General features: G+C 43.9%; 1 protein-coding gene across 13 annotated transcripts in view; it reads right to left on the bottom strand.

Annotated features, from left to right (window-relative positions):
* The window catches only part of APBB2 (amyloid beta precursor protein binding family B member 2), a 158,458-nt gene that overhangs the window by 88,133 nt on the left and 43,414 nt on the right, over window positions 1-26,911 (bottom strand). For 8 of the 13 annotated variants that reach the window (XM_082759979.1, XM_082759971.1, XM_082759974.1 and 5 more), the window contains 2 exons: window positions 21,629-21,727; window positions 10,204-10,313 (listed from right to left, as the gene is read on the bottom strand). In XM_082759979.1, the coding sequence (XP_082616105.1) occupies window positions 10,204-10,249 (46 nt within the window). In that variant the 5' untranslated portion in view covers window positions 10,250-10,313; window positions 21,629-21,727. Of the gene's footprint in view, window positions 1-227; window positions 297-10,055; window positions 10,123-10,203; window positions 10,314-12,906; window positions 13,017-21,628; window positions 21,728-26,911 lie in introns of all 13 variants that reach the window. The other 5 variants (XM_082759972.1, XM_082759973.1, XM_082759981.1 and 2 more) reach the window with 5 other exon arrangements.

The raw sequence follows: 26,911 nt of genomic DNA, 5'->3' as shown, positions 1-26,911 counted from the left end.
TTTAACTGAAATAAGAGTTTTTTGCATCATGTAATCTATAGGAATAGGTTTTAAAAAGCTGAATAGAATTTATTCAAAAAGGCAGTGTTAAAAAGAAATGAAAATCCTTGCTCTTTTTTCATTTTTTTTAAGTGCAGAATGAAAGCGAAAAATGGGCCTGGGAAGAAGAAGAAAAAATAGAAAGTTTCATATATTTGCATAGCAGAATCTTTTAAAGGGCATCTGACCTTGAAGTACTTCTGACATGGCTCACAGGGCGTCAGCAATGCATCAGGAAATAGATTATAATTTGAAATCTGAAAAGAGGGATCATGTAAGAATTAAAACCAAAGGAAAACACAAAATAAAATATTTAAGTATTCTAAACAAACCCTGATAATATAACAGTGATGATCTACTGAGCTTTCAAATCTATCTGACAATCAAAGTGTGGTAGTCACTGGTCTACAACTAATGAGAACAAGTAATTAAAACTAACACAGACATCATTTTCTTAATGTATGATTTATTAAGAGCAGAAGTTCAACAATATTCTCCAGTTTTATACAACATACTGCAGCAAAAACATCAGGAGGTTAGCAAATCTGTTTTTGTCCCCCCCCCCTCCCCAATTACTCTCCTATAGCTTACTCATGAAACTACACCAGCACTGGTAAAATAAACCCAGCAGTAAGGCATATTCACGTGCACAATTTGCAGAATGACATCCAGCATATGAAACTAGTAAATGCAGTCTGCAGAGCAGATCCAACCAGAGGGAATCACTAAAAGCAAACTATGCAGCTGCCTCCTGTACAGGTCCCTCTTATAGCCATCTTTTTGGAGCTAAGCCACTTTTGCTGTAGTCTCTGGTTTGGATGCAAGCAATGCATACGCTGGAAGCCAAGGCATTTCTGTGTGCCTATGAGTACTGCTGCTGTCGTGTCGAGGGAACATAGAAAAGAAATAATACAAACCTTTCATAAAGTAGATTTCCCTTCTGCAAGGCTCTCTGCTGAAGACAAGATGTTTAATGACCAAATCAAGCTGTGGGGCTACGCCCACAGGCCCTGCAGACTTCACCTCATTGAAGCCTAAGCAGGTGGAGAGAATGGTTCCAGCTTGGCACTAGCTAATCCCCCAGCTTCAAAGGGTAAATGGCAATGTTAAAACATTAATTCACAATTAAGTATCCTAGCACCATCTTCTCACATCTCCATTTTTCTTCCATTAAAACCAGCTAAATGGTAATAAACAGATTTCAGCTGAAAACCTCCTAATGAAGTCTGGGCTTACATTAACGCAGCTGAAATCAGAACGGAGACTAAAAGACTCAAATCAAGGGCTCCTTTTAGCCCATGTACCTACACAAATTCCAGGGGATATAAAATATTTTCAGAAGGGAAAAGGAGAGGGAAAAACACTTGGATGAAATGCTGTGGTAAACAACGGCAACCAAGGGTGTTCCTACAGCCAGTGGCTTTCTTCCCACGGCTCCCTCCGGCAATGACATCTCTGCTGGACCAAGCCTGGAGGCTGGGGGGAGAAAGCTCAGCAAAGCCAGCAAAGCAAGCTAAGCCCTAGACTCTGAAAGGGCACAGAGCAGCTTGGGGATCACAAGAGCAGGAAAGGAGCAGGGTTGCAAGCAGCTTGCACATGTGTCCTCACACTTGTGTGCAGACTCCTCCACACAGACCTCTGAGCTGCTGAGGATCAGAGGGATCTCTTGAGGCCACTTAGTCAAGCTCAAGCAGGGCATCATCACCGCTTTCTCCACCCACCCTGGCTCTGCCCTCACACCCAACAAAATCACCTCCCCGACCTGCTTGTGAATGCAGCTTCTCCCATTTCCAGCCCCTTCTGCCCACGTAGCCCCACTGAAACCACCACCCAGCGACCAGCTTCCCCTCCTGGCTTCCGTTTCCCCGCCTGCCAGCCGCTGCTGCCACAAAATCACATTTCTCCCTTCAGAGCTAACCACGCTGCCAACTGACTGCACCAGCCCAGCAGCAGGGTTGTGTTCTCCTGATGCGCTTATTAATGGAAATCCATAATGTTGATCTGCCTTTCGATGAGGTTTTTAAGGAAAAGACAACGTAAGGTCTTGCAAAGAGTTATGGCATTTTGGTGGAGCACACCCTCTCGTTTGCCATTTTCTCCTTCCTCCGTCCCATCCTTCCAGTCCAATTCCTCACCGAGCAAGAAGCGAGGTACAAAATATCTCACAAAACAGATTCTAGCAGCTATAAAGGGAAAAATAATCAAGAAATATGCTAAATATACTGCTTCTTTCCTTATAATGTTATTAAGCTTGACGCATGTAAGTGAGCGGTAGAGATTTGGCCATGACAAACGCCGTGCTGCCGACCACCCCAGCTCATCTCACGCTGCTCGGAGTGTCCTGCAGCCAAGTGACCACAGGAAACAAGGAGCAGCGCTGCCATTTACAGAAGGCGTCACCATGACACGCCATCGGGATTAAGCCAGCATTTACTAAAGGGAAAAACAAGGTACCAAGTCTTCTCCAAATTTGATTTTCTTCCCTTAATCAGATTTTCACCCCTATGCAGAATGGAAAAGTCTGGCAGGCAAAACCAGGGTTGTCACGGCAAGGAGACGGAGCGTGTTTTATCTTTTGGCTACTGGAAAGCAAATATATTAAGACCTTCTGCCATCTGATCCACGCGTTTTCAGACATTTATTAACTGAACTTCAGCCTTATTTTTTATTCTATTGTGTAAATTTAACTTCTGAGCCTTAGGCTCTTTTATTTATTTTATTATTACAGGTATTAACCACTGAATCTCTGCAAATAAAGATAATATCTCAGACTAGTTAATTACAAATAAACAACTCTAGTTTAAATGCATGCTTCACTCTAGAGAGCAAGCATTCATTTCATTCTCTCTTACAGAGACTAACTCAGAAATAGTAACTGAAGTTTCTGCAGTTGAGACTGACAAAGTAAGGAGGACTTGGTCCTCTAAATCCTGCAACTTCAGTCTCAAGTGCCTCCCCAAAGCATTTACAAATTCTGAAGGTAAATAAGATGTAATCAGACCTGATCAGAATTACGAAAACCAAAGCAACCAAAATGCTGTGCAGGACAGGCAGTCCTTCCGGGTGCTTAATAAAACAACAGTAGGGAATCGGTGGTCACAGGTTTGGCACACAAAATGACTTAGACTGATTCAGGCTGAATGCAGACCAGGGAATTTTGAGCCTCCACATAAATTTAACTTAGATCATCTGACAACCCCATAACCAGGAAGCAGCTCTATTAGAAAGATGACTGATTCCTGACCAGGACTAAAGAGGTTGGCAGGATCCAGCGCAACACCAGCGTTCCACCTGCTCGCGATGGCACCAACTCAGCAGCACCAGCCTCTTGGGTCAGGAGACACAGGCAACAAAAGCAAAGATTTAGCACAGGTGACAGCATTATTAACAGAAGGAGCAAAAAAAAAAAAAAAATTTAACTGACCCCCTGTCAGATGTGATGGATGAGCTCAGTTCCAGCACAGCATCTGTGCTGAACAAGAAATAAAAAAATTACGATTATCATTATCCACCTCTCACACATCTCGTCTGCAAGCCTGCTGTTTGCAGTTTGCAAACACTTCACTATTCCCACAAAGCCTACAAAGCCTACTGCATATGCCTGAGCACAAACAGCTTCTCCAGGAACAACTATGTGTATATACAGATACACAGACAGTTCAGGTTTGCCTTTTAAAAGAATATATTTTAGCAATTAAGTTCCTGGTGGCCTGGAATCAGGATTTCACCTGCAACAAACTTCAGTTGCCCTCTGAATTACATATAATAAATTTATGGCTAGTTACACATTAAGCTCTTATAAGGTTATCCAGAAATGTTTTTACCCTCAAATTACCCAGACTGGTAGTAATAGTTCTGAGCCAGCAATTACCTCATAGCTGATAACTCAAAATACATTTGAAAGAGCATGGTACACCTGCACTGTTTTCTTGTTACTATAAGATTGTACTTAATGTCAGGTTGGGCTCTACACATGTTAATCTGAAAACCAAATGAATGGGACAACCTTTCAGAAAACTCTCTATATGAAAAGAAAATGAAAGAAAATATATGAAAGAAAATGAAAGAAAATGAAATGTATATATTTTTAGACTCAATATAAAGAATCAAACCTCCTAATTTAATTTATTCATGGTGTTTTCATTTCAAAATCATTTCAAACTGCAAACAGTAAATTGAGACAAGTGAGCAAAAAAAAAGTACAAGTCTTAGAACACAATTAAATTGATTGCCAGGTTTTGTAAAAGGAGATGATCAGGACTATTAAGGAGAGGGAACTACAGATTTTTCACATTGACAACATTCATTCTGTTCCACGTATATTAAAAACATTTTGTATCTATGCTAAGCAAGGTGATTGTATGTACACATCTGCTAAAACTGTCTTAAAGTTGGACCCGTGTCCTCCCCACATATCCCTTTCTCCCAGTAATGGAGTAAGATGTATTTCAGAGCAGAGGGTGCATCAAACCAGAAATCATGTCCACATTTTTAGTTTGCAATTTGTTCTTCCATTAAAAGCCAAACTTAAAATAAGGCTCATTACGCAAAGAACAATTTCAGCCAGACTCAACATTTGCCAGTGAAACTACGTATTGTCCTCAACCAAACCTTAATGGGACAACCAGGAAATACTTCACCACACAGGAACAGTTTATATACCAATTGCTGCAGTACTGCTTAAGCTGACAGGCAGCTGCGAGATGATTAAGAGGCCCATATCCCATAGTAACTCCCCTAAGTGTTTCTGTGCTACTAGAATACAGAGATAACTTTAATTTTGGCCTACTGAAGCAAGTAAAGCTCCTTGAGAATGCTGCTGTACTGCAGTGAGAAACTTTTACCCACAGAACTCTTATATAAAACAAAAGGGCATGCTTATAAATAAAATCAATGCTTTATTGCATGCCTATTTTCTTTATGGTCCCCATAAACTAAACAGATCAATCCATAATAAAGTGGAAGGAGAACATAATAAAAAAAGCAACAGCACTTACTGACATTTATATTCCTCTAAAGTGTGGCTAAAAGTGTGTTCAGTTTCAACAAACTTGGCTGTGAAAGTCTTCAAACAAGTGGCAAAGAACAAGCTGCTAGCGTTACTGGCCTAGATTTCAGCAAGGAGTCTTAAGGTCTCGATGTGCTAGCTAAAATACTCCTTTCTCTTGTGCTGTCACCACCTACAACTCAGACCTTTACAAGGTGCTTTTACACTGAGGGAACCAAAGTGCACACACTGCACAGCCCCATAAGGTGGTGGTTGTCCATGAACGTGTGGCAGAGCTACTGGGAAACCTTCAGCTTCAGGGCACTCTTCTCCAGTTTTATCGTTGAGAAGAAGTGGACCTGTCAGGGAGCTGGTGTATTGCAATGACCTGCAAGTATTTAACTGTATTAAGAAATAAAGAGAAGTGTCAATATGCATCCATGGTTTGTAAAGGAAGCTTTTTCTCCACAGGCTCCCAGTGAGCTGGCAAAGGAGGTCAGCGCTACAGACTTGACTTCTTATCTGTGGGATCCAGCACCTGTCCTGGGGCTTTGCCAGGATTTCCCAAGGGACCTTGATGAAGCTGTCATGAAAGACTCCAGAGAGACTGGAAAAGGTAGAAACCTAAACCTAGGAAAGGTAGAAACCTAAACAAGAGAGGCTCTAAGGGGGAGAGCAACATATGTGCCATTGGGTACCTTTGTAAATTGTACTCCTTGTATTCCTGGCTTTTCCTCATCTAAGATATAATGATTTTATGCAGCTTGTCAGCAACTTTATGAGAACTGCACCTCCTGAGCATGACCCAAGCAGTGCTGATACCTGAGTCTCACACTAAGATCTCTTTACACCGAAGTCTGGAAAGGCCAGAAGATACAGGGCAGGAAACTGCAGATTGAATCAAAGAGTTGCTCAGGGCGACTTACGCAAGGCAGACGTGGTGCTGTCTTCTGCAGAAGGAAAGGATGAAGACGGAGCTGCAGGCACAAGCACGTCCCTTCCAGCGAGTGCCAGTGTGGGACTGTGCCTCCGCCCTGGCATACTCCAAAGGTCAGCAAGTACTGAAACTACCTCCCAGAAATTCCTGCATTTCCTCGCTTCTCAGGTCTTCTGAGAACAAAATGGTACTGAAACCAACTTCAATTTTTCAGAAATTCTTTGCTTCAACTTCAGTAACTAACACAAATTAATTATTCTGGGGACAGACTATGTACAGGCATCACATCAGAAAGCTGTATCAGACATACAGAAGCCTTTTGCTCTGGTGTGGAGAACCAAAATTTTAGCCAGTGTGAAAGAAAATTTGAGGCTACCTAAACAACACAACTCTTGTGTTTCCAAGTGGGTCGCTGCAGAAAAGTAGGTTTTACAGGCAAATATTAGAAGAGATAAAAGTATGAATGAAGCTTACAAGAAATTCATGAAGGAGAAGTCTGTTTACAAAACGTAGCTTCTCAGTAGCTGGAGATTTTCCATTGTTAAGCCTATAATTTTCAGAAGAAAAACACAGAAAAAAACACCACCACCAAAACAGCACACAAGGGAGGCTCTGTTTAGTATGAAGTCAAGACAAGCAGTGTTAAGTAGAGACAAGGAAACACCCAAGACTGTTTTCTTCATAGTAGTAATCAAGAGACATCACTTCTCTTTAATTACACGTTTAAAAAGTCTAAACTAGCAGGCACCTGTTAAATTCACCACTCTCAATTTTACATTTTAAACATCTTGCTTCTTCTATGCCTTCAGCACCTGTATTTCAAATGTATTTCCTAGCACTGGACTGCAAATAAGCTGTTTTCTATTTAAACTGTTACGTTTCCTTGCATATAAAAACTTCTGCTCCTTTCCTAAGACTACGCAATACGACATTTGCTAAATTCATGAAATAATTCAACAAAGCAGTCAGTGCCATAAATGACTGAAAGGTCATCTTACCAACAAAGGAGCAATACAACTGGCATACTCCGCACACACCTAGTTCTTCCCCTCACAGAATTAATTTATTTACATAAGGGTGGTTATCTATATCCATGCAGACAGACAAAAGAAAAGTCAGAGACAAAGGCTTAAGACTGCACCAAGTCCTTAACAGTGCAACAGGAAGATCAGAAAATGAGGGTAAAGCAATTCCTGTATTTGCAACAACTGTGATGCCTGAAATACAATAACTGAGATGCTGCAATTACTCATCACTTACACAAAGAAAACAAAAACAAAATGATGTATTTTGCCAGTACTTTCACTAGGACCTATTCTGCTATCAGAGATGTATCTCCCAAAGACTGGGCAATTTCAATGCCATTACTGTTGGATGCCCAAAGCCCTTATTATGCCAGGCACCAGGAAGTCGCACAAATCATACAGCAGCAAAACCAAAAGAAGAAAGCAAATTTCCTGGCTTAGAGACCACAACAGGTTAAAGGAAGGGAAAACTTGGATAAACTAAAGAATAAAGCAACCATGAAGCAGACGTTTTGCTATCCCTGTCCTCAGACAGGAGCTCTGGCATCAGTTGTTCCTGACACTAACCTCTGACTTGGCAGATGACAGAACAGAACAGTTCACTTGGAAGGGACTTTCAAGGATCATCCAGTCCAACCGCCTGACTGCTTTAGGGCTAGAAGTTAAAACATACCATTGAGGACTCTGTCCAAGTGCCTCTTGCACACTGACAGGCACGGGACATCAACCACCTTGCTAGGAAGCCTGTCCAGTGTTTGACTGCCCGTGAGGAACCCCAGAGAAGAAGCCCACCTTCCCCAGGCAAACAATTCCAGTTCATGCAGCACTTGAAGGGGAAGCAGGCGATCAGGCCCAGTCAGCATGGCTTTATGAAAGGCAGGTCATGCCTGACGAACCTGATCTCCTTCTATGACAGAGTGACGCGCTGGGTGGACGAGGGAAAGGCTGTGGATGTGGTCTACCTTGACTTCAGCAAGGCTTTTGACACCGTCTCCCACAGCATTCTCCTCAAGAAACTGGCTGCTCTTGGCTTGGACTGGCGCACGCTTCGTTGGGTTAGAAACTGGCTGGATAGCCGGGCCCAAAGAGTCGTGGTGAATGGAGCCAAGTCCAGTTGGAGGCCAGTCACTAGTGGCGTCCCCCAGGGCTCGGTGCTGGGGCCGGTCCTCTTTAATATCTTCATCGATGATCTGGACGAGGGCATCGAGTGCACCCTCAGTAAGTTTGCAGATGACACCAAGTTAGGTGCGTGTGTCGATCTGCTTGAGGGTAGGAAAGCTCTGCAGGAGGATCTGGATAGGCTGCACCGATGGGCTGAGGTCAACTGCATGAAGTTCAACAAGGCCAAGTGCCGGGTCCTGCACCTGGGGCGCAATAACCCCAAGCAGAGCTACAGACTGGGAGAGGAATGGTTGGAAAGCTGCCAGGCAGAGAAGGACCTGGGAGTGATGGTGGACAGTCGGCTGAATATGAGCCAGCAGTGTGCTCAGGTGGCCAAGAAGGCCAACGGCATCCTGGCTTGTATCAGGAACAGCGTGACCAGCAGGGCTAGGGAGGTGATCGTCCCCCTGTACTCAGCTCTGGTGAGGCCGCACCTCGAGTACTGTGTTCAGTTTTGGGCCCCTCGCTACAAGAAGGACATGGAGGTGCTTGAGCGGGTCCAGAGAAGGGCGACGAAGCTGGTGAGGGGCCTGGAGAACAAGTCCTACGAGGAGCGGCTGAGGGAGCTGGGCTTGTTCAGCCTGGAGAAGAGGAGGCTCAGGGGCGACCTTATCGCTCTTTTTAGGTACCTCAAGGGAGGCTGTAGCGAGGTGGGGGTTGGCCTGTTCTCCCACGTGCCTGGTGACAGGACGAGGGGGAATGGGTTTAAGTTGAGCCAGGGGAGTTTTAGGCTAGATGTTAGGAAGAACTTCTTCACTGAAAGGGTTGTGAGGCACTGGAACAGGCTGCCCAGGGAAGTGGTGGAGTCACCATCCCTGGAAGTCTTCAAAAGACGTTTAGATGTAGAGCTTAGGGATATGGTTTAGTGGAGGGCTGTTAGCGTTAGGTTGAAGGTTGGACTCGATGACCTTGAGGTCTCTTCCAACCTAGAAATTCTGTGATTCTGTGATCACTGTCTGCAGCTATTAAAATAGACAATAGGAAAAACATCCTAGGCTCTTCTGGCAATAATGTAATGCCCATTACTTGTTCTGTCTAGGTAGAAATGGGATAGACTATCTACCATTACAAAAGATCATTGTAAAGCTCTGAGCTTCAAGCCTGGGCTGGGACACGGATATCATGTCTTGCAGGATGCATGAGAGGCCAGGCTTGAAGGCCACTTCCTAGATATAAGATCAAGTGGTTCAAACATATCAAGACATATCAAAGCTGTACCAGCCATTTCTTCTCCCAGTTCTAGCATTGACAATATCCCAATGTTCATATCCAAGGCAAACTCTTTGCTAAAGTACCATCTAAAATGTTTCTAACGAACCATTTTAACATATTCCTTCATGACACCTATAACTAGTCTGCAGCAGAGAGTAAAAATGTTTTCCAAGATTTAGCCTTGGGGTTAAGAAAAACTTCACAAAATCACGTTCTACTGGACCTGACCATCAGTTCCACCCTCTTGATGGCAAAGGACCCCCTAGGAAGCGCCGCTTTCACAGAAGACACCCTTCAGTACAAGATAGCTTAATATAATCTAGGAGGATACAATTCAGAGAAAATACAGAGTGAATGGTATTGACCTCAAACACATCAATAGCCAAAACTGGTGCTGTTAGTTGCAGTTATAAGCAATTAAAGCAATAGTGCACTGTGACGCTTTAGGATAGGCTCAAGCTGTCTGTTAACTTGAAGGTACGCGCTGCTAAAAATTTGGGATGGGAGTGAGAAGGAATAGCAGCTAAACTTTTGAACCCTGTAATAAATGAATCATGGACACAGAACACAGCACACGGCTGTAGACTTGGTCCAGTCAAACTGTACGTTGTTTTTTTGTTTGTTTGTTTGTTTTATTTATTTCCAAAGTTCTCAAAAATGCCTTTGCAGTTTGAACATAAATCCATATACTTACCATTTGGGTATACACACGGGAGAGCTGCATGTATTGATTAGAGTGTGTCAGCATCCTTTCACAAATACTATTTCAAAAAAAAATTATAAACTTAGCCGTCTTCCAAATTAATAAAGTGACAAATAAATTAGACCAAGTGCATACGTACATGAGCTGCTTGGCTGATAGTGAGCCCCCGGGTACCGCCTGCCCATAGTGCCAGTCAGCACATCACCGCACGCCGTCCGCTGCTCTCCCAGTACGGATCGAAACGCTTAGCTGGGGGAGGAGAAAAAAATGAGTGAAGATTTAGTGCAACAGCTGTATCTTTTTCATTAAAATGCTAATGACCCCTACAAATTTCAGGATAACTATGTGTATAAATTATTCATGGTCATGTTGTCAGAGTAGATGAACTGTTGTGCTATACATGCAGCATAAATTTATTATTAGTGCTTGGCCTCCATTAATAAGCTTACATAAATTTTGAGGCACACAGAAGTCTCGGGTCATACAGCAGTTTAATTTGGCCCTCAATACCAACAGAAAAACAAACATTGAGAAAGAAAGAGTATGCTTTTAGCTTTAAGTACAGGCAGCAGGTGAGACCAAACATCTTAATTTTTGTGAAGCGATCAGTAAGCAACAAGTTGGTGAACAGATCACTATGGAAGCAGAACTTATCCGTACAACAACAGGGTATAATTGCTTTGAATCTGCCTCTAAAACCATTACTGGCTTTACACGAATGCAGTCTTAATACTAGTGCAGCACTTTTCTTTAAGTATCAAAACCCCCATCTGACCCAAGAATTGTACAACACGTATCAGGGTCAGCCTGGAATAAAAAAATCACAAATCACAAATTCAAAATCTTAACTGAAATGCTCCTAAACTTGTCAAATACCAAGTATAAAATCTTTTAGCCTAAAAACAAGAAGTCCCATTGTTTCTATCTTCAGTGCAAGATTTAGTACAAAATCTGAAAGTTAATTTTCAGCTTTCCCCTTTTCTCAGACTACCTGAACAACCTTCACGTTCCCAGATGTCTCCCAATACCCACTACCCATCAACCACATGATTTATAAAGATACTTTTATTTTGATTTCATTCTCTCCCTTCCAGCTGTTGCTCTGTATCAGCTTTCAGTCAACCCAAATCCAGCCCCCCTGCTACCCCCCACTTCTTCCTCCCACTGCCATTGGCATCCCTGCACTTCCCTGGTGATCTGGCCTTCCCTCCCTAGCAGGACAGCATTGGAGGGGGCCGTCTGCATCACATCATTAAATAAATAAAAACTCCCAATCCCCATAACTATGCTCTTAAACAACTGAATTCCACTAGAATAAGGATTTCCTAAAGAAGCATGGCCACAACGGGAACAAATAACTCTTAGGAGAGGCCAGGTAGGGACACAGATGTACAGCTGTTTTAAAATATGACATTTTAACAATCCCCAAATCTCTGAAAAAGACAACATGAAGATACATTCTCAGTAAAGCAGAGGTTTTATTAGTTTCTGTATAAAATGAGACCAGCAGAAATTTAGAACCTGGATGAAAGCCGACCTATCAGAAGTCAATTTGGAAACAAGTGCCACACAGACAGGGTAAGGCAACTGTCCTGGGAAACAACACTGTTACTGGCTGGGCTGTACCTGCCAGCAGGAACACACCAGAATTAAGATAAATGAAGCAGCAGCTTGGCTTTTTGTTCTTTTTCAAGAATTATCTTTTAATTGTGAGCAGAATGAACATACCTTTCAAAGTAGGATAGAGGCAGATTTGTTTATTCAATGTACACCACCCAGCTATCCACCTGCACACGGATCTGAGGTAAGCCTGAGTGTACCTAACGCATCAGGTCAGGTCTTCAAAGTATGAGTTTTTAATCTGTTTTTTATTGTTGTTGTTGTTTGTTTTTTAACAGCTGTTTATTTTATTTTATTCTATTGCAAAACCACATTAAGTCATGCTTTATAGTAACTTTTACATCATTGTAGTTAAATGAAAAACTACATATATATATATATACACACACATGCACATATAGTCTAATGATTTTTCTCCAAGAAGTGTTTTAATTTGACTCTGCCTGAAGAATTATTTTGGTCCTTCTCGATGATCTTCCATGATTTCTCTCCGAGGTGAAGGCACGGAGAAGCCCAGCACTGCGAGCACTTGCAGACAGCCATCACACAAAGCCTGCACAGCACCTTCTCATCCCCAAAACCAGCATCCACCTCACCTGATGCCCTCACATTTCTGATAGCTGCAGTGCCAGACCTTACAGCCACTCGTCACCATGCGTAAATGAGGGCATAAATCACCTTGCAGAGAAGTCTGCTCTGACTTTCTGCTGAGGCTGTCACCTTCCTAAATCATCTTCTTTACAGGGCTTGTCGCAGCTCTTCTACGTTTCTTAGTGTTTATAACCACTGCATAATAGTTTCGTTTGACTTGTACGAATCTGACACTAGTGAAAAATAAATACAACTCTGTTTTTTTCTGTTTATTTGTTTTAAATGTGTATCAAGAAGTTATGTCCAAACACTGGGTGGATAGGATCATTTGCTTCACTTAATTCTGTAGCACAACCAACTCATAATCTAAGTGCCATGCATGTAGAAGACATTAAACCTTTTTTTTTTTTTTTTTACTTGAATTTGTTCAAGTACGCTGCTGCTTATGAGAGTATTAAATGGCCAGCTGACTCCTTCACCTTCCCTGGATCCCCTCCATCAATATTTGCTATAAATTACACCTGCATTCAAACAATCTACAAGGTTCTGGTGGCCAGTGCGTATGTACAATAGGTTGCCAGCAGATGCCCAAGAAAAAGGATATGAAAAAAGACAAAAGGCTGCAAATTACCTACAGAAGTCACCCAAGCGTGACTGACTCCATCATTCAGCAGCCACGAAGAACAGCTACACACAGCAGGGAAGGGAGAACGCCATTGCAAGTAGTTTCTCAAGGGACACCTACTCAAAAAAAAATAAAATCACATTGCAGTGCTCTCTGGGTGATGTTCTGACAAAATGCACCATCCTTCCTTTAACGTCTGGCTTTGAACAGCAGGAAATAATTCTGCTAGGGGATGTGCAAGGGGAATGCCTTCCATAAAAATAAATAAAAATAGTAAAAAAACACAGCTTTCCCAGCCAGCTGCTTTTCAATCTGCCTGCACGCGAGGCTCAGAGGGCAGTGACCATGGTGTGTCTGCACGCAGACCTCATTGCATGGAGCAATCATCATCAGCTACCACCGATCTTCCAACAAAGACCAAAACAAGGGGGGTTACAATATTTGGGGTTACAGTGGCAATTTCTGAATCTCATTTGCACTAAGATCAGAGAACAGCATTTTTCAGAGCTGACTGGCAGTAATTCTGCACGAGAAGGCGTCTGTTCCTTCTGCAGCTGCAGATGCCACTCTGTTTTGTTTTCCACGGGAAGCTTTTCAAGCACAACCGGGACTTCTGTCACAGCATTTCAGCACTACTATGCCACCTTTTCCCTGTATATTGTAGGAACGAACACAATGTTGCTGCTGTCCTTCTAGGAACGGATGCAAAACTTGGAAGTGGAGAAAAATAGTACTAGAAACATCAGAAAATGTCTTCATTTCTGTGCTTGCCAGCTCTCAATTAACTAATGGCATTAGCTACAATTTCTTTCTTCAAACTGATGCATCTGCTAAACCCAAAATGTTCATTAACTGCTCAAATGGGACAAGGCCCAAATGACCACATTTCTCATTTTGTTGGTATCCTCCATTAAGCACTGAAACACAGCAAAGAGAATGACTGTGTTTTATTACTTGAGACTATCTCCCAGTTCATTCATCCACCTTACCCATTAGCAGCCATGTTAGCATTAGAGCCTAAGAGGCTCTCCCTGCATTTCACCCTTACAAAGGCATTAGGGAGCAAGCGGATCCCATACACTGCCAGAAGAGCAGGACTTCAAGCCAGGGCTGTTTCCAACTCCCATGGTTACAAGAAAGCCCTCAAAAGACAAGCTGGACATAAGATGAAGCTGAACTCAGATGGTTTCCAGAGTGCGAGGACAGAAAAGCAGCAATGTAAACCAAAACAAAAAATGGTTTCTTTAGACAGCTCCTTCTGGAGTAGTCGTCCCACTACCAGCCACCACAGATACCTCCTGCAACTTCCCTTGTCGCTGTCCCAAGCTGCCACTCTCTTTCTACCTTTGAAATGAAACACCAAAATAAAGCCACAAGAGTTCTGTTCGATTCTTATTACTCATTCCTCCTGTCACCAGACTTTCAACTCCTATTGCTATCTAAGTTAACGCATTACATCCCCAGTCTGCAATGCACCAGAGCCCCAGCACTGGCTGGTGCTGCTGCTTGGGGACCTGGTGGTAGCAAATGCAAACAAATGCAGTGAAGGTTGTGTTTCAAAACCTCAGGGCAGGGATTCCTCTCAAAAAAGTGGAGCCCTATCACATATTAATCTATATGGATCACATCACATCCATATAGATATATACAGGCACAACTGTCTAAAATACAATTTATAATTCAAAGCAGAGGACTGACGTTGGAACAAAATTATTTTAACAAACTATTATTTCACTTGTGGCAATGGAAGACATTAGCACAGGCTTTCTTCATACTTGATTTTGATCTCACACATACAAACTTCAGCTGCCCAGACAAGCCCAGGCAGCTTCTTGAAGCGTATTTTTCAAAGACCATAAAAAAAATACTTAGTGAATGGACAATTATCAAAGGTATTGAAGAACTCTCATGCATGGAGGGAAGCACAAAATGTTTACCTCAGAGGAGGTAACAAGGCTGAACTCAAAGAAAGGTCCCAAAAAATGGTTCAGTGGAAGAAAACTGGGAACTTCTGGCCATCCTGTGCCACAATCAACGGGGAAAGGAAATACAAGTCATAGGGAAGAGCTGAAAGTATTGGATGTTGAAAGAAAATTGCTATTTGTATTATCATTAATGACTTTGTCATAAAAGGTGTTAGTGAAATCTGCTGGTGGCACAAATACGGAAGCTCTTCTGCAAGGAGAAAGCTGCAATCACCAGAAGGAAAGCTGAAGCCTGGGAAAGGAATGTAATAGAAAAGTAATGAAGTGAAATGACAGAGCACAAGGTCAGTCATTCAGGGAACTGCTAAGAAATTCTGCTATCAGTGCTGGGCCACGATGGAAGGAAGAGACCCAGGTACATCAGCAGGGCACTGACCTACGCTGTTTTTGGTGCGATGCACTCACAGGGAAGGAAAATGTGCTGTCAGGTGCCAGCCCCCTGCAGAGCATTTGTACAAGGCAATGCCCAGGCCTCATCCCAGCAGCGCAGCAGCATCTGGTCCCTCACACACCAGAGTGATTAATGGAAAACACGGGAAATTGGAAGATAATCAAGGTAACAGATTTTTGTCTTGTACGTGGATATTAGGAGTTTGGCTTGCAGCAAAATGACGGCTGAGAGAAGCACCAAAAAAACTGTAATGTTGGCACAAGAAGAAAGAGCACCTAAAGCAGTCATTACTAAATTTAGGCTGGAAATTAGAACACAGCTAACATCAGAGAGATGTGGTCCAAGAACAGCCTTCTGAAGGGTGTAATAATTAGCTAACAACAAGCTAATGGGGCTTCATCGTAAAAGTCACGAACTGGGTAACATGATGGGGTTAAGCGTCTCAAAAGGAGATGCTTCCTAGTGGTTTAGTCCTCTTAGGTGATTTTTTTTTAAACCCACTGTCCGCAATTTGTCTGTGGAATTCACCAAGAGGTGAACAAGAACCTAAACCACAATCTCGGGACTAGAATTCAGCAGGGTTATAAAACTGCAAAATTACCGAATAACAAACATATCTGGAACACAAAGTTAAAAAGAGATAACTAAGATTTGGGGTATCAAGTTTCAAAGCATAAAACGACTTTCATCTAGTAGAAATCTGGATGAAACTTTGTAAACAGGCTACTCAATCTGCCTTCTGCATTTTTTCTCTGACTTCTTACTGCTCTGAAGCAGCTGAAACCAGCAATGACTGAAAACAGATGAACCATTTCTGAAGCACGATTCAGGATAATATTTACACTTTTTTTTTTTTTTAAGCTCTTTTGTTATTGCTTTGTTTGTATTTGAGGGGGGATTGGTGTACGTGTGTCTTTTTTTTCCCTCCTCACAGAGATGTGAAAGAATAAGAAATGGAAAGTCATGAGGAACTTACACAGAACAGCACTGTAGAATCCAAATCAAGTACACACAAAATAAAACTCTCCTTTGTTTCCAGTTTTGACAGGTTTTATGAATGAGACATTATATACTTTCATATAACATCAAGACCAGGCTGGATGGGGCTCTGAGCAACCTGGTCTAGTGGGAGCTGTCCCTACCCCTGGCAGGGGGTTGTAATTAGGTGACCTTTAAGGTCCTTCCCAACCCAAACCATTCTTCTGTATGTTTGAACATTTCTATTGACTTCACAGCTGTACATCAGCCATACAATCTGCAGCATTTTAGTAATAAAGTAATATTTTTCCAGTGATGCTGCAGAAATTACTCCTAATATTTAAGACTAGTTAATGAAATAAGGAAAGAAAAAGTTGTGTTTTTAACATACTTCTAGAAGAAAGCTACAGAAACTACCCCCATAGTTCTACAACAAAACTTCATGATTTACGTAGCAATGTTGTAATGAAATACTTTGGAAGAAGCTTACCAAATAGTAACTATACTGAAAACAATAGAGGAGTTTTTGCCAACGTGCTTCTTTAACCTGACCATCTCTCAAAAATGATGACTACAAGAGACAACCAAACCATAGCATGTTGGATTTGTAGTTTCATTTAACTAAATGCCTATTCAAAACCCATAGCTGGTATATTGACAAAAACCACTTGGTAATCCTTTTTTGGATGTTGCATTACGCAGTGGACATGATCCTCTCTGCCTGTTGCTCCAGCTCCGTACTGCCGTCAGTTGCTGCAATCACACGCGTGAACAACCAAACAGTGGCTGTGAGACAGGCCCTCATTTGGGGCTCTTTGATTCTTTCCTCAAAGATAACGAGGAAATGCTTTTAGAATAAGGTTAGCACATTCCTGGGCACCTCTTCTCTTTCCTCTTCCATTCACATCCCATATTATACTGACAGATGTTGCAGTAAAGCGTAAGTTGTTCCTAGGTTGACAGGCCACGTGCCACGTTTCTCTGCCACCATGCAGTGGAAAGGATTCTCAGCGTTCAAAAGGGAAAAATTATTACCTGAGACACAAGTCAAGATATGGTTTATTACCCTCAGTTATCACATAAAAACTTCCACCTTTCCTGAGTCTGATGGAAGAACTTATTATTAGGAAATTTTTTTAAAAAATTAATAATCTGTCTGAATAATCAGAATTGAGTTTTGTGTTGTGTCTGATGCTTCCGAATCCTGAGCCAGGAACAATGTTGTTAAGTAACACAATACTCCATTAAAAATAATAATAATAATAAAAAAACCAAAAACAACAAAGGATTCTCTTTAAACATGCTTTAAAAAAAATACTGTACATTTCTACCTCACGGTACTAATTTACTTTATTTGACAAAGCAGATGAGTCTGGTGAAAAAAAGCAACAAACCACCAGCTCAGACTCAATTTTTTTTCCAGGTCTCTCCACTCCACGATGCCCTCCCCCAAGGCAAGAGCTGTGTCCTTGGTTTGCAAGGACAATTGCCATCGATATAGCACGAAATTTATTTCTTTTTGGAAGTATGATATACCAAGGTTGTAAAAATGGCTGAACCATGTCCTGCACTACCCCCTACTACATCTTCTGCTGCCATTACCAGTGGCAAAAGGCGACAATAAACAATGACAGCACAAGCACAGCCCATGCCATGCACCTGCTGCAGTCTGAGGAGTTCCCCAGGGCTTCCTTCCCACCCTACTGCACAGCGCTGCTGTTAGGAGCCACATTGGGCACCAGGGAAGCAGCCTGACTTTGTGAATAGCATCTTCCACAACCAAGAAGCTATTCTTTCCAGTCTTAAGTGAAGATAACATACAGCAGAAGCTTTCTGATAGCTTCTTATGCCATGGAAAAAGGCTTGCAGGGCCCAACTGGGGAGCTACCACATTTGCCAAGCAACAAATGTTCCAGGTCATCCCCTGAGGTTCCAGCTCCTCTGCTGGAAGGGCAGAGACAGGCCAAAAGGAGGTCAATCACAATGGGACACAAACCTCCCCGTGAAACACCACCAAGTATGTGTGTTTTGGGCCACACTTGGTCAGACTCCACCAACTGCATGGCTTCGTACCCAATAGTCTGAAATGTCTCACAATAAGAAACTGTTGAAGTAAAAAGGGGTCACCAAGTACAGCCTGAGGTGGCAGCAACCACTGATTTTCTACTAAGCCTACAAAACTAATGATTCTGGGTCAGCCCTTAACATAGAGGCCCGCACATTACAGAAATTAATGTCTCAGCAGAACTGCAGCCATGGAAACTGAACTCATTCACTGGGCCATGGAGGAAGATGCTGATGCACCTGAAAGACAACCTGAGCTACTGCTGTGTCCACACACAGTTTGTTCTTGGCATGGACTTTGATCCTTAAAGCATGTTCCACAGACACGTTAAACGCGTATTTTGCTTTTTAATAACCACAGAGAACCATATTCAACACAGATATTATATATACACATGCGGTAAACACAAGACGTTGTGGTTACAGGGTGTTTTATCAGAAGATGAAGTGCCTGGGAGTAAAGCTCATAGCATCATGTGAAGCTGATCAGAACTGCTGTGTGTTAGGTTACGTGATAAAAAGCTTATCTCCACACACAAAGAAGTTCAGTGGCAAGTGAGGGAATCCCAATTACCCCACAGACACTAACCCAGCCCCTGCCAGGGCTGTCCCAGGGGAACCTCAACCCCATGGGGGCTGGATGTGACCTCAGATGAGTCAAGGGCAGCAGCTCTCCAGGTCAGCCCTTCAGAATGAAGATGGTCACTGCCTACAGGAGTAGGGAACTCACACACACAGCTTGGCTTCACCTATTCAACTTGCCCTTGACCCACCAAGGCTTCTCACCTTTACACTTCTCCATCCTGCTGGGGGAAAGTGGGCAAGCAACTGGCATGTTTCAACATACATGTTTCAGCCTCACCTTCCCGAGAAGAATCAGGTGCTTCTGGCCATTCCCTACATCCTTTGCCTCTATACCCCTCTAATTCCTTCTTTAAAACTCAACTGCACCCTGCAAATACCATAAATAGCACACGTGGTGTATGTGTAAATATTACCAACAGCACACACAGCTGCACAACCCTCCAGCTGGGGATCCGGACACATTCCTGGGGTGCTTGTGGCCTGCCCTGACCCCAGGGACGTGCTCCTATTTCCCATTAACAGCTCTCCTCCTGGTCTGCCCAAGAGGGGCCTGGGCGAGGGCACTAGCTGTGTTTGTGCTTGCACAACTGCTGAGTGTTCCTGCCTGTGTTGATTTCTGCAGCCAGATGAGTGTGTTTGGTTGGCTGTGCTCCTGTGGGACTACGTGCTCAGTCTTGCTCCTGGTTGGACCTGGGGTCACGGAGCTGCAGGCCCACAGAGGCTCTGAAGGCCTCCATCAGGCTGCTGGAATCTGCAGTGCTGCAATCAACAAAGTCAAAAGTCAGTAATCTGGGGAAGTACAGACATTCGAGCACTCCCTTTGGCAGCAAAACCACACAAATGCTCCAAGGTAACACAAAAAACTTGATGTGAGGCAGAAAAGGGAGCTCAACAGCTCCAAATCCCAGCACCTCCTCGTTAGATCATCACGAGAATTTGACCACAGTAACATTATCAGCTAATAAGACCAGAGGTAGACAGACTGCTGCCCAGCTCCTATTTCCTCCCTTTTCTTTGTCTGAAAGCATTCATTAGCAAGGAGGAACTCCAAGAACATTTACTGACCAAATTAATCATGACTCCCTTAATAGTTTCCTAGCTGTTAGAAAAAGAACCAAATTATCTCAAAACTCAAAAAAAAAAAAAAAAGTTAGACCAGGCAAGAACCAGCTAAACAAAACACTGTTCTCCAAATTATTAAAATCACATGGCCAGGTCTTTCCTCTCTGCCTGGAATAAGGGGGCACAAATAACCACTGTGCCCCAGCAGGAAATTGCAACCTCAGCTGCTTCACCTCCTCTGGAGACCCACTTACCCCTGGATTCAGCAGCATCATCCCCCCACACAACGGGGATCAGTTCGTGACTATTTGCTTTGGTCAAAAAAGCAACATGACTTCTGCCACTGGATGTGACAAAGGCAGGATTCCTACGATTTGTGCCTTCCAGCTCTTCCTCCCGTTCTGCTACTGAATGTGCCAAGCGCAAGTCTTTGGCTCATAAATGCCAAAACTCCCCTACTTAGGGTTACCTTCATTAGGAAAGTACAGCATGTAACCAGGAAGCCATCAGCCAGGGCTTGCACACCAGGCTCCCAGAGCCAGATTCCATCCTTTCCCAACTGAAGAAGACCATAACCCAGGCAAAGCTTACAACCAGCACAGCGTGAGAGAGACAGCATGCAGCGTACTACAACTCCAGCAGGTTACTCAGCGCCCAGGGACAGCTGGGAACATGGTTTGACGTAGTGAGTACATGACTTAGTGAGTAAATAATCCAAATACACACATAATTATAGTCTATAACTGCTGTACACTGAAACCTGAGGGGGGCAGCAATGGCAGTATGACATGACAGTCAGATGTCAGATTCTGAACACAGGGCTTGTGAAGAACAAAGGAGAAAGCTCCGTTTTGAAAGAAGTTCACAAGAGCCAGTATTCTCAAAGCAGATTTCCTGGGCTTCTTATGGGGAAAAAAATCAGGCACCTTTATAGCTCTAACTCCAGCAATAATTAAAGACATAAAGGGAGTCCAGACCTACACGCTTAGCCCAAGCCTCCCAGCTATCAGCACTCTTTATGGATAGACAATGCCAGACCTCTCAAACACCTTCCTTCTGAGGATGGGAAGCCCCATGGCTTGCCAGGTGTGGGGAAGCACACCCAGCCTGTCAGGTTGCTGCAGTGGAAGGGAAAGCCACGGTGCCAGAGGCTTCTAAGTCCCTTCACGTAGATAGCCTCAGCCAGTAACACAAAGCAGCTGATGCTGGCTCTCTCCCACTTCAAAGCACACCCTGAACTGTTGAACACATCACAGGAAGCCACACTCCTGCTATAAAGTACACTGAAATCTACCAGGGGTGTCCACGTTAGCAGATTTACTGGTACCACAGAGGAAGAGCACTACTACAACACACCTTTGTTGCATACAACCCTTTCTCAAGTGAGGAGGCAAAGCTGCAGTGCTTTGTTGCACAAACAGCTGAAAAAACCTACAATATGCAAGACTAATTAATTACTGTTCTTGCTAGAGTCGCAGAGGAGCTGGAACATCTTTGTTAAGAAATGTCACGATAACAATGTGAGCGATACGTAGAAACACAGGCACCTCCTGGCTGTGCTGGAAGAGGTCTGAGAGCTCAGTGCCTGAGATGTGAGATATGAGAGGGTCAGAAGGAGCTCCCCCACCCCAGCAGGCCCCTGGACCCACAGCAGATGACTTACCCTCCCCAGCTCGCTGGTGGGAAGTCCGCACTGGAGTACTAAGTCCTCGAGACCTCGGCACCAACACCCTCTCAGGTCACAATGAAGAAACGAGGAAAGCTGCAAAACAAAAGTGTGGCATATTAGGGCTTTTGTTTATGAGGAGCCAAGGAGGGATTAATGAGAACTGCTGAGCTGCTGGAGGTCAGGGTTAATGGAACAAATGCTCACAGCCACCCTCCACTGCACCAGAGGCGACACAAGGCTGGGAACCAGAAAAGCCGTGCAAGTGACCAAGTAACTCCAACATCATCTCTAGTTAGCCCCATAAAATCTACCACAGCATTCTGCAATGCATTCTCAGGAGAAGTAAAAGCAGAACAGAGGCAGAGACCCCTGGATCCTTATATTATGGCGCAGGGATCTTCACAAACCAGGCGGATGTCATAAGCTGATGTTGGACGATGGCATGCATAAACACTGAATATTGGTGAGAAAGTGCCTTTAGATGAAGAAGAGCCCTAAATTACTAAAAAAGCAGCAAGAAGTCCTCACTAAACAGCACATTCATAACCTGCTTCAGAAAATAAAGTCAAAAATCTTCACCGTTAAGCCTGTGTTCAGCAGACACCAAGTACATCATTCATTTTTGCAGTCTGTACACTACAACACAGTCAGACCTCAGCCTTCCTGCCCTCTGGTAAACGATTACGTTAATGCTGTGGATTTTGGTATTGAAAAATATATTGGAATTGTTGCCACATAGTGATAGAAGCGAGGTTATCTCCCCATCAGGAGATGCTCCGTCAGTGGCAGCAGATCTGTCAAACCACGCTCTAGGATTCAAGGTATTATTCAGCTTCATATTTCTCTCCCCATCTGGAGGAAATAAATATGCAAGACTGCAGATACAAATCTCATCTGCTGTAAAGCTTCAAATTTATTTTATTTTTTTTATTAAAGCAAAAGCCAGTCTAAACCAAGCCAAACTATATTCCATTTTAAGAGAGCTGTTCTTTCCTGTCCTTGTTCTAAAAGGAATTCAAGAACTCTAAATCCCAGTTAAGTGATCTGTTTTGTCTTGGTACTTAAGAGATAAAAACGCTCTCTTTAAAATTGGATTTGTCATTTGGAGGCTTAAAAGTTGAAACTTTTGTAAACAAATGAAAAATAATTTTAAAATTTAAAGCTTTTTGAAGGAATCGAGAAAATATACTCATTTTTATTGCAATAATGAAGCAGATTAAAAAAACCTGCCACCTCTTCCAGTGGGCAGGAAGGAAGCAGAACAATGCTTCGTGCTCATTAGCCTAATGTTCTAACCCAATTTAATGGGCACAGTTGTGTGGACTTTTGTACCAGACGATCAGATTTCACTGAGGGACAGAACATGCTATGTGAACACCCTCGTGCCAGCAAAGCCAAGCAAGCAGGCACTTACTTCTGTTTGAGATTCACAGGGTTCATATGAACAAACCTTCCTGGGGTAAGCCTTAAGACCCCAACCTTCTGCACAGACCGGGCACACAGGCTAGGTTTTTTCCTCCCTAATAATTCTAAGGGTTTCTTCCTGAGATAAACAGATGCTGGTGTGGCCGTTGTTATAATTAACACTCTTCATCCTATATCTGAAACCTAATTTGCTTTAGACCAAGCCTAGTGTAATAGCAGCAGAAGCAGTGGCTAATTCAATAAAAACCAGACAACTCAAAAGGAATTTTATGCCTGGAAGGAGACAAATTCTCTTCTTGCCTTCCCTTTGCAAGACGCAGGAGGAAGACGATGGCTAAATCACAGCTTCCCCAGCACAGGGGATCTGTGACTGTGCCTTTAAAGACTCCTTGGGAAATTCTTCAATAACTCTTTGTAGGAAAGTGCAAAACAAAGTTTCAACAACTTCAGATCCAAGGAGACATTGCTGCTGCCATCAGCTCCTGCCACAGGGCTGCTGCACCCCCAGGATTTTTTATTTCCCAGCTGAGGATGCTCACCCAGCCCAGCCCTCCCCAGCTCTCCACGTCCCGCACAACACGTCCACCTCCCCACCCACACTCTCACCACGCTGCCTGCCTTGAAAACTGGCAGATTGGAGAACAACGACTGGGGGATGAAGACAGGACCTGTTGTGTTTTGTTTTTTTCCCCCCTTCCTACTTACATAACTTAATGTTTCAAAGAAAACCTCAGACAGCCAACAGCGCAGCAAGCTGTCTCCCAAACCTATACGAACGAGAATAATTAATTTAGGACTTGATTAAAAGCGGTAAATTGGAAGGCAGATAACATGCAAGCATGGAGAGCATCCTTCAGAAATGAATCAGCAGATGCTTAACGCCCACAAAGGACAAAGGAGGCACACACTGTTTCAATTAGTGAAATAAACAACTGGCTGCTTGAGGCAGCTCTAGGTGCAAGTGCAGAAAACCAAATAGTCCCCATCTCCCTCCTCTGCAAAGACGGAGTGACAGCTATGTACACTTGAAACAGAATTAGATGTTGCTGGATTTCCATGGGACACAGACCTGCAGTTCACTCCTCAGCTAGCCTCACAGGTGCCACCACGCAGCACAGCCTCGTGCACATGACAGCACCTGAGTTAGAAATAAAAAAAACAAGCAGGAAACACCAGCTGGCAAGGAAGGGATCAGGGAGCTATCACCCTTGTTGAGATGCTAGCACAAACCTCACTTTGTTTTGAGAGAGCTGTAGAAGTAACATCTAGCTGATGAAGACTCCCCGTGAGCTTCAGCATCAGACCAAAGCCACCTTCCTGAGGCTAAGCAGGTCTTCGTGAGCAAGGAACCACCGCAGCTCCCCCCCGTGCCCCACTGCAGGCCACATGCGTGGCATGGAATTGAAACACACATTAATTTATGTATGGAGACTGAAAATATATATTACGTATGTACGGTATTCATCTCATAGTGATGAATGAACTGTATCACTACAAACCCTGTACCAGGTATCGTGCTCCAGCCTGCCCCCTGCACACGCAGACACGCTGCAGCTGGGTTATCAGACTGGGAGCTCTGCCTTAGGCGTCTTTTAAACAGGGAGTGAAGGATCTCACTTCTTGAAATTTCCACCTCTTTCCCCCAGTTTAAAAATACTGGAATAGGAAGAGTCCAGCACAACATCAATATTTAATAAGTACAACGTGGTCATCTATTTTAGGGATGGATTATTCTCTTTCCTTCCAGAAAGCCAATTACCAGTGCCTAACTCCAGACCATTAGCCCGCCGGTAAGTCACCTGCAACCACCCCACAAACACAGGCTGCTGGAGGTTCTCAAAAAGAAAAAGAGAAGGAGGAGCTGAGTTTTGTTCTGCTGTTTCTAGGGCCCTTAGCGTGGAAATAGTTAAAAAACAAGCAAACACAGATTACTATTTTCTTAAAGCAAGGAAAGTGCCAGTTGAATTAACAAGTTGTGCTTCAGTCTGACACGAGTGAAGGATGCTGATGACACGCTGAAGGGTAAAAGAGTCATTAAGAAGGGGGTAGGGGAGAAAGCTGCCGTCACTGCCTCAAGATTTTCCTGACGTTTTTAGTATCTACCTTCCTTTGTCTGCAAAGAAATCTTACCTTCTTTGACAGCAGATTTTTCCAAATCCATAGAAGGGAGCATCTTATACATTAATTCACTGAGTGCCCTAGAGGGCTGCAAGTAAGAGAGCATCATTTAGATGGCATTTTACCTTCCCAAGTTTTTGAAGGTCAGGAAGATGCATTGGGAGGGAAGACTTTCACTTATCCCATCATACCTCAGCGCATTCAGGAGCATTTCTTTCACAATTAGTGGCTACAAGTGAAACTTGTGTGGCGCTGCATTAATTATGAGCTCTGAGAAGTGCAACAAAAATGAAGAGATTTGGTAATCCATTATTTGCAGGAGGGGCCCCACCCTTCCCCTTCCTGGTTAGAAAAACATTCTGGGCAATGACCTTCTAATCCTACCTGTAGGAATTATGAGACTTTTTGAAATATAAGCTCTACATTACGTGCCGGGGCTGCAAGCCAGCTCTCACCCACCCAGATGAGCAACCCATCACCAAGCTCCCTCCGCAGGGAGGGCTCCAGCAGCCCCCTGTGCCATGCCACAGGGCCAGGACATGCTCGTGGAAAGGGCAGAGAGGAAGGTAAGGTCCTGCTGGGCCAGGACTGAACGAGGGGATGGGTCTCCTGCCTCCCCACAAGGCATGTCAACCACGGAAGGGACAAGGAGAAGAGAAGGGCTTGATATCCGTGACAGATACCCAGCTCCATCTCCTCCATTTGAGTGAATCTTTCTATGAAAAACGTCTGAAGTGGAAGTTGGAAGGTGGTTTTGGCTTTTCCTTTTTAGAGTTTTGCACAAAGGGACAAGGGGAATAAAGGGCAGACTAACAAACTTGCCTTTCACGCTGCTCTGGACCGAATCTGTATCCTCATTTTGGCAACTGCCAGATGTGCTTCGCATCCTGCCCAGGGCAAAGGACGAGTCTGCTGCTCAAATAGCTGCCTCTCAGCGTGCTCCAGCTCCAGCACGAGCTGCTCCTTATATTTCTTCCCATGTTTACTTTAAGCTTCTTACCCAGAACTTCCTTGCCTACCTTGTGCTCTTCCTTCACGCCTCTAAAATAAAACCACCAGTTGTTTTCCAGGCAGCACTGCGGCTCTGTCCACATGAAGGTGATGCTGCCTGAGGGGCTGCACCATGCCCTACAGCAGGGACTTCACCCTCCAGGCAAAACCCAGGGAATCCTGCACACCAAGGAGGTGCAATCTAGTCATGCAGACCCGTTGGTGGGGGAAGGAGAGCCCAGAAGTGTCCCGCACACAATTCCTATGCCCTGAGATGGGTTTGCAGTGCACACAGCATCCCCCCAGGCAGCATGAACCCTTCTCTCCCAACTTTCCGTCCCCAAACCCATCCCTTTCCTCCACCTTTCAGCATTGCTACAGCCACGACTGCTGCTCAGCCTGCAGCAGAACCCAGACAGAAGAGACAAGTGGCTGCTATCATGAAACTGTCTGAGGAAACATCTGGGCTGAGGCTGGCGGTCCTGGGTTATGATGCCAAGAAGCACAGCACGATCCCCACAGGGTACACGTGTAGTGCTCCACGGCGACTGGCAGGGCACAGCCCCAGCACCACTGCAGCCTCTGTCTTCCCCCCGGTGGATGGCAATCAGGTTGTGTTTTCTGTTCTCTTATCTCTCCTGACCCAAGCTTTACAATTGACAGAGGCCACATGTTTGATTTGCTGCTAACACTTAAGCAGCAACATGAGTGTGCTTTGAAAATGCTTAAGCTGGAGGAGCTGAA

This window comes from Aythya marila (genome assembly GCF_965140915.1).
Source record: "Aythya marila genome assembly, chromosome: 4".
NCBI classification, from domain to species: domain Eukaryota; kingdom Metazoa; phylum Chordata; class Aves; order Anseriformes; family Anatidae; genus Aythya; species Aythya marila.
Note: the sequence above shows the minus strand (reverse complement) of the source record. Positions and strands in the feature narration are given on the sequence as shown.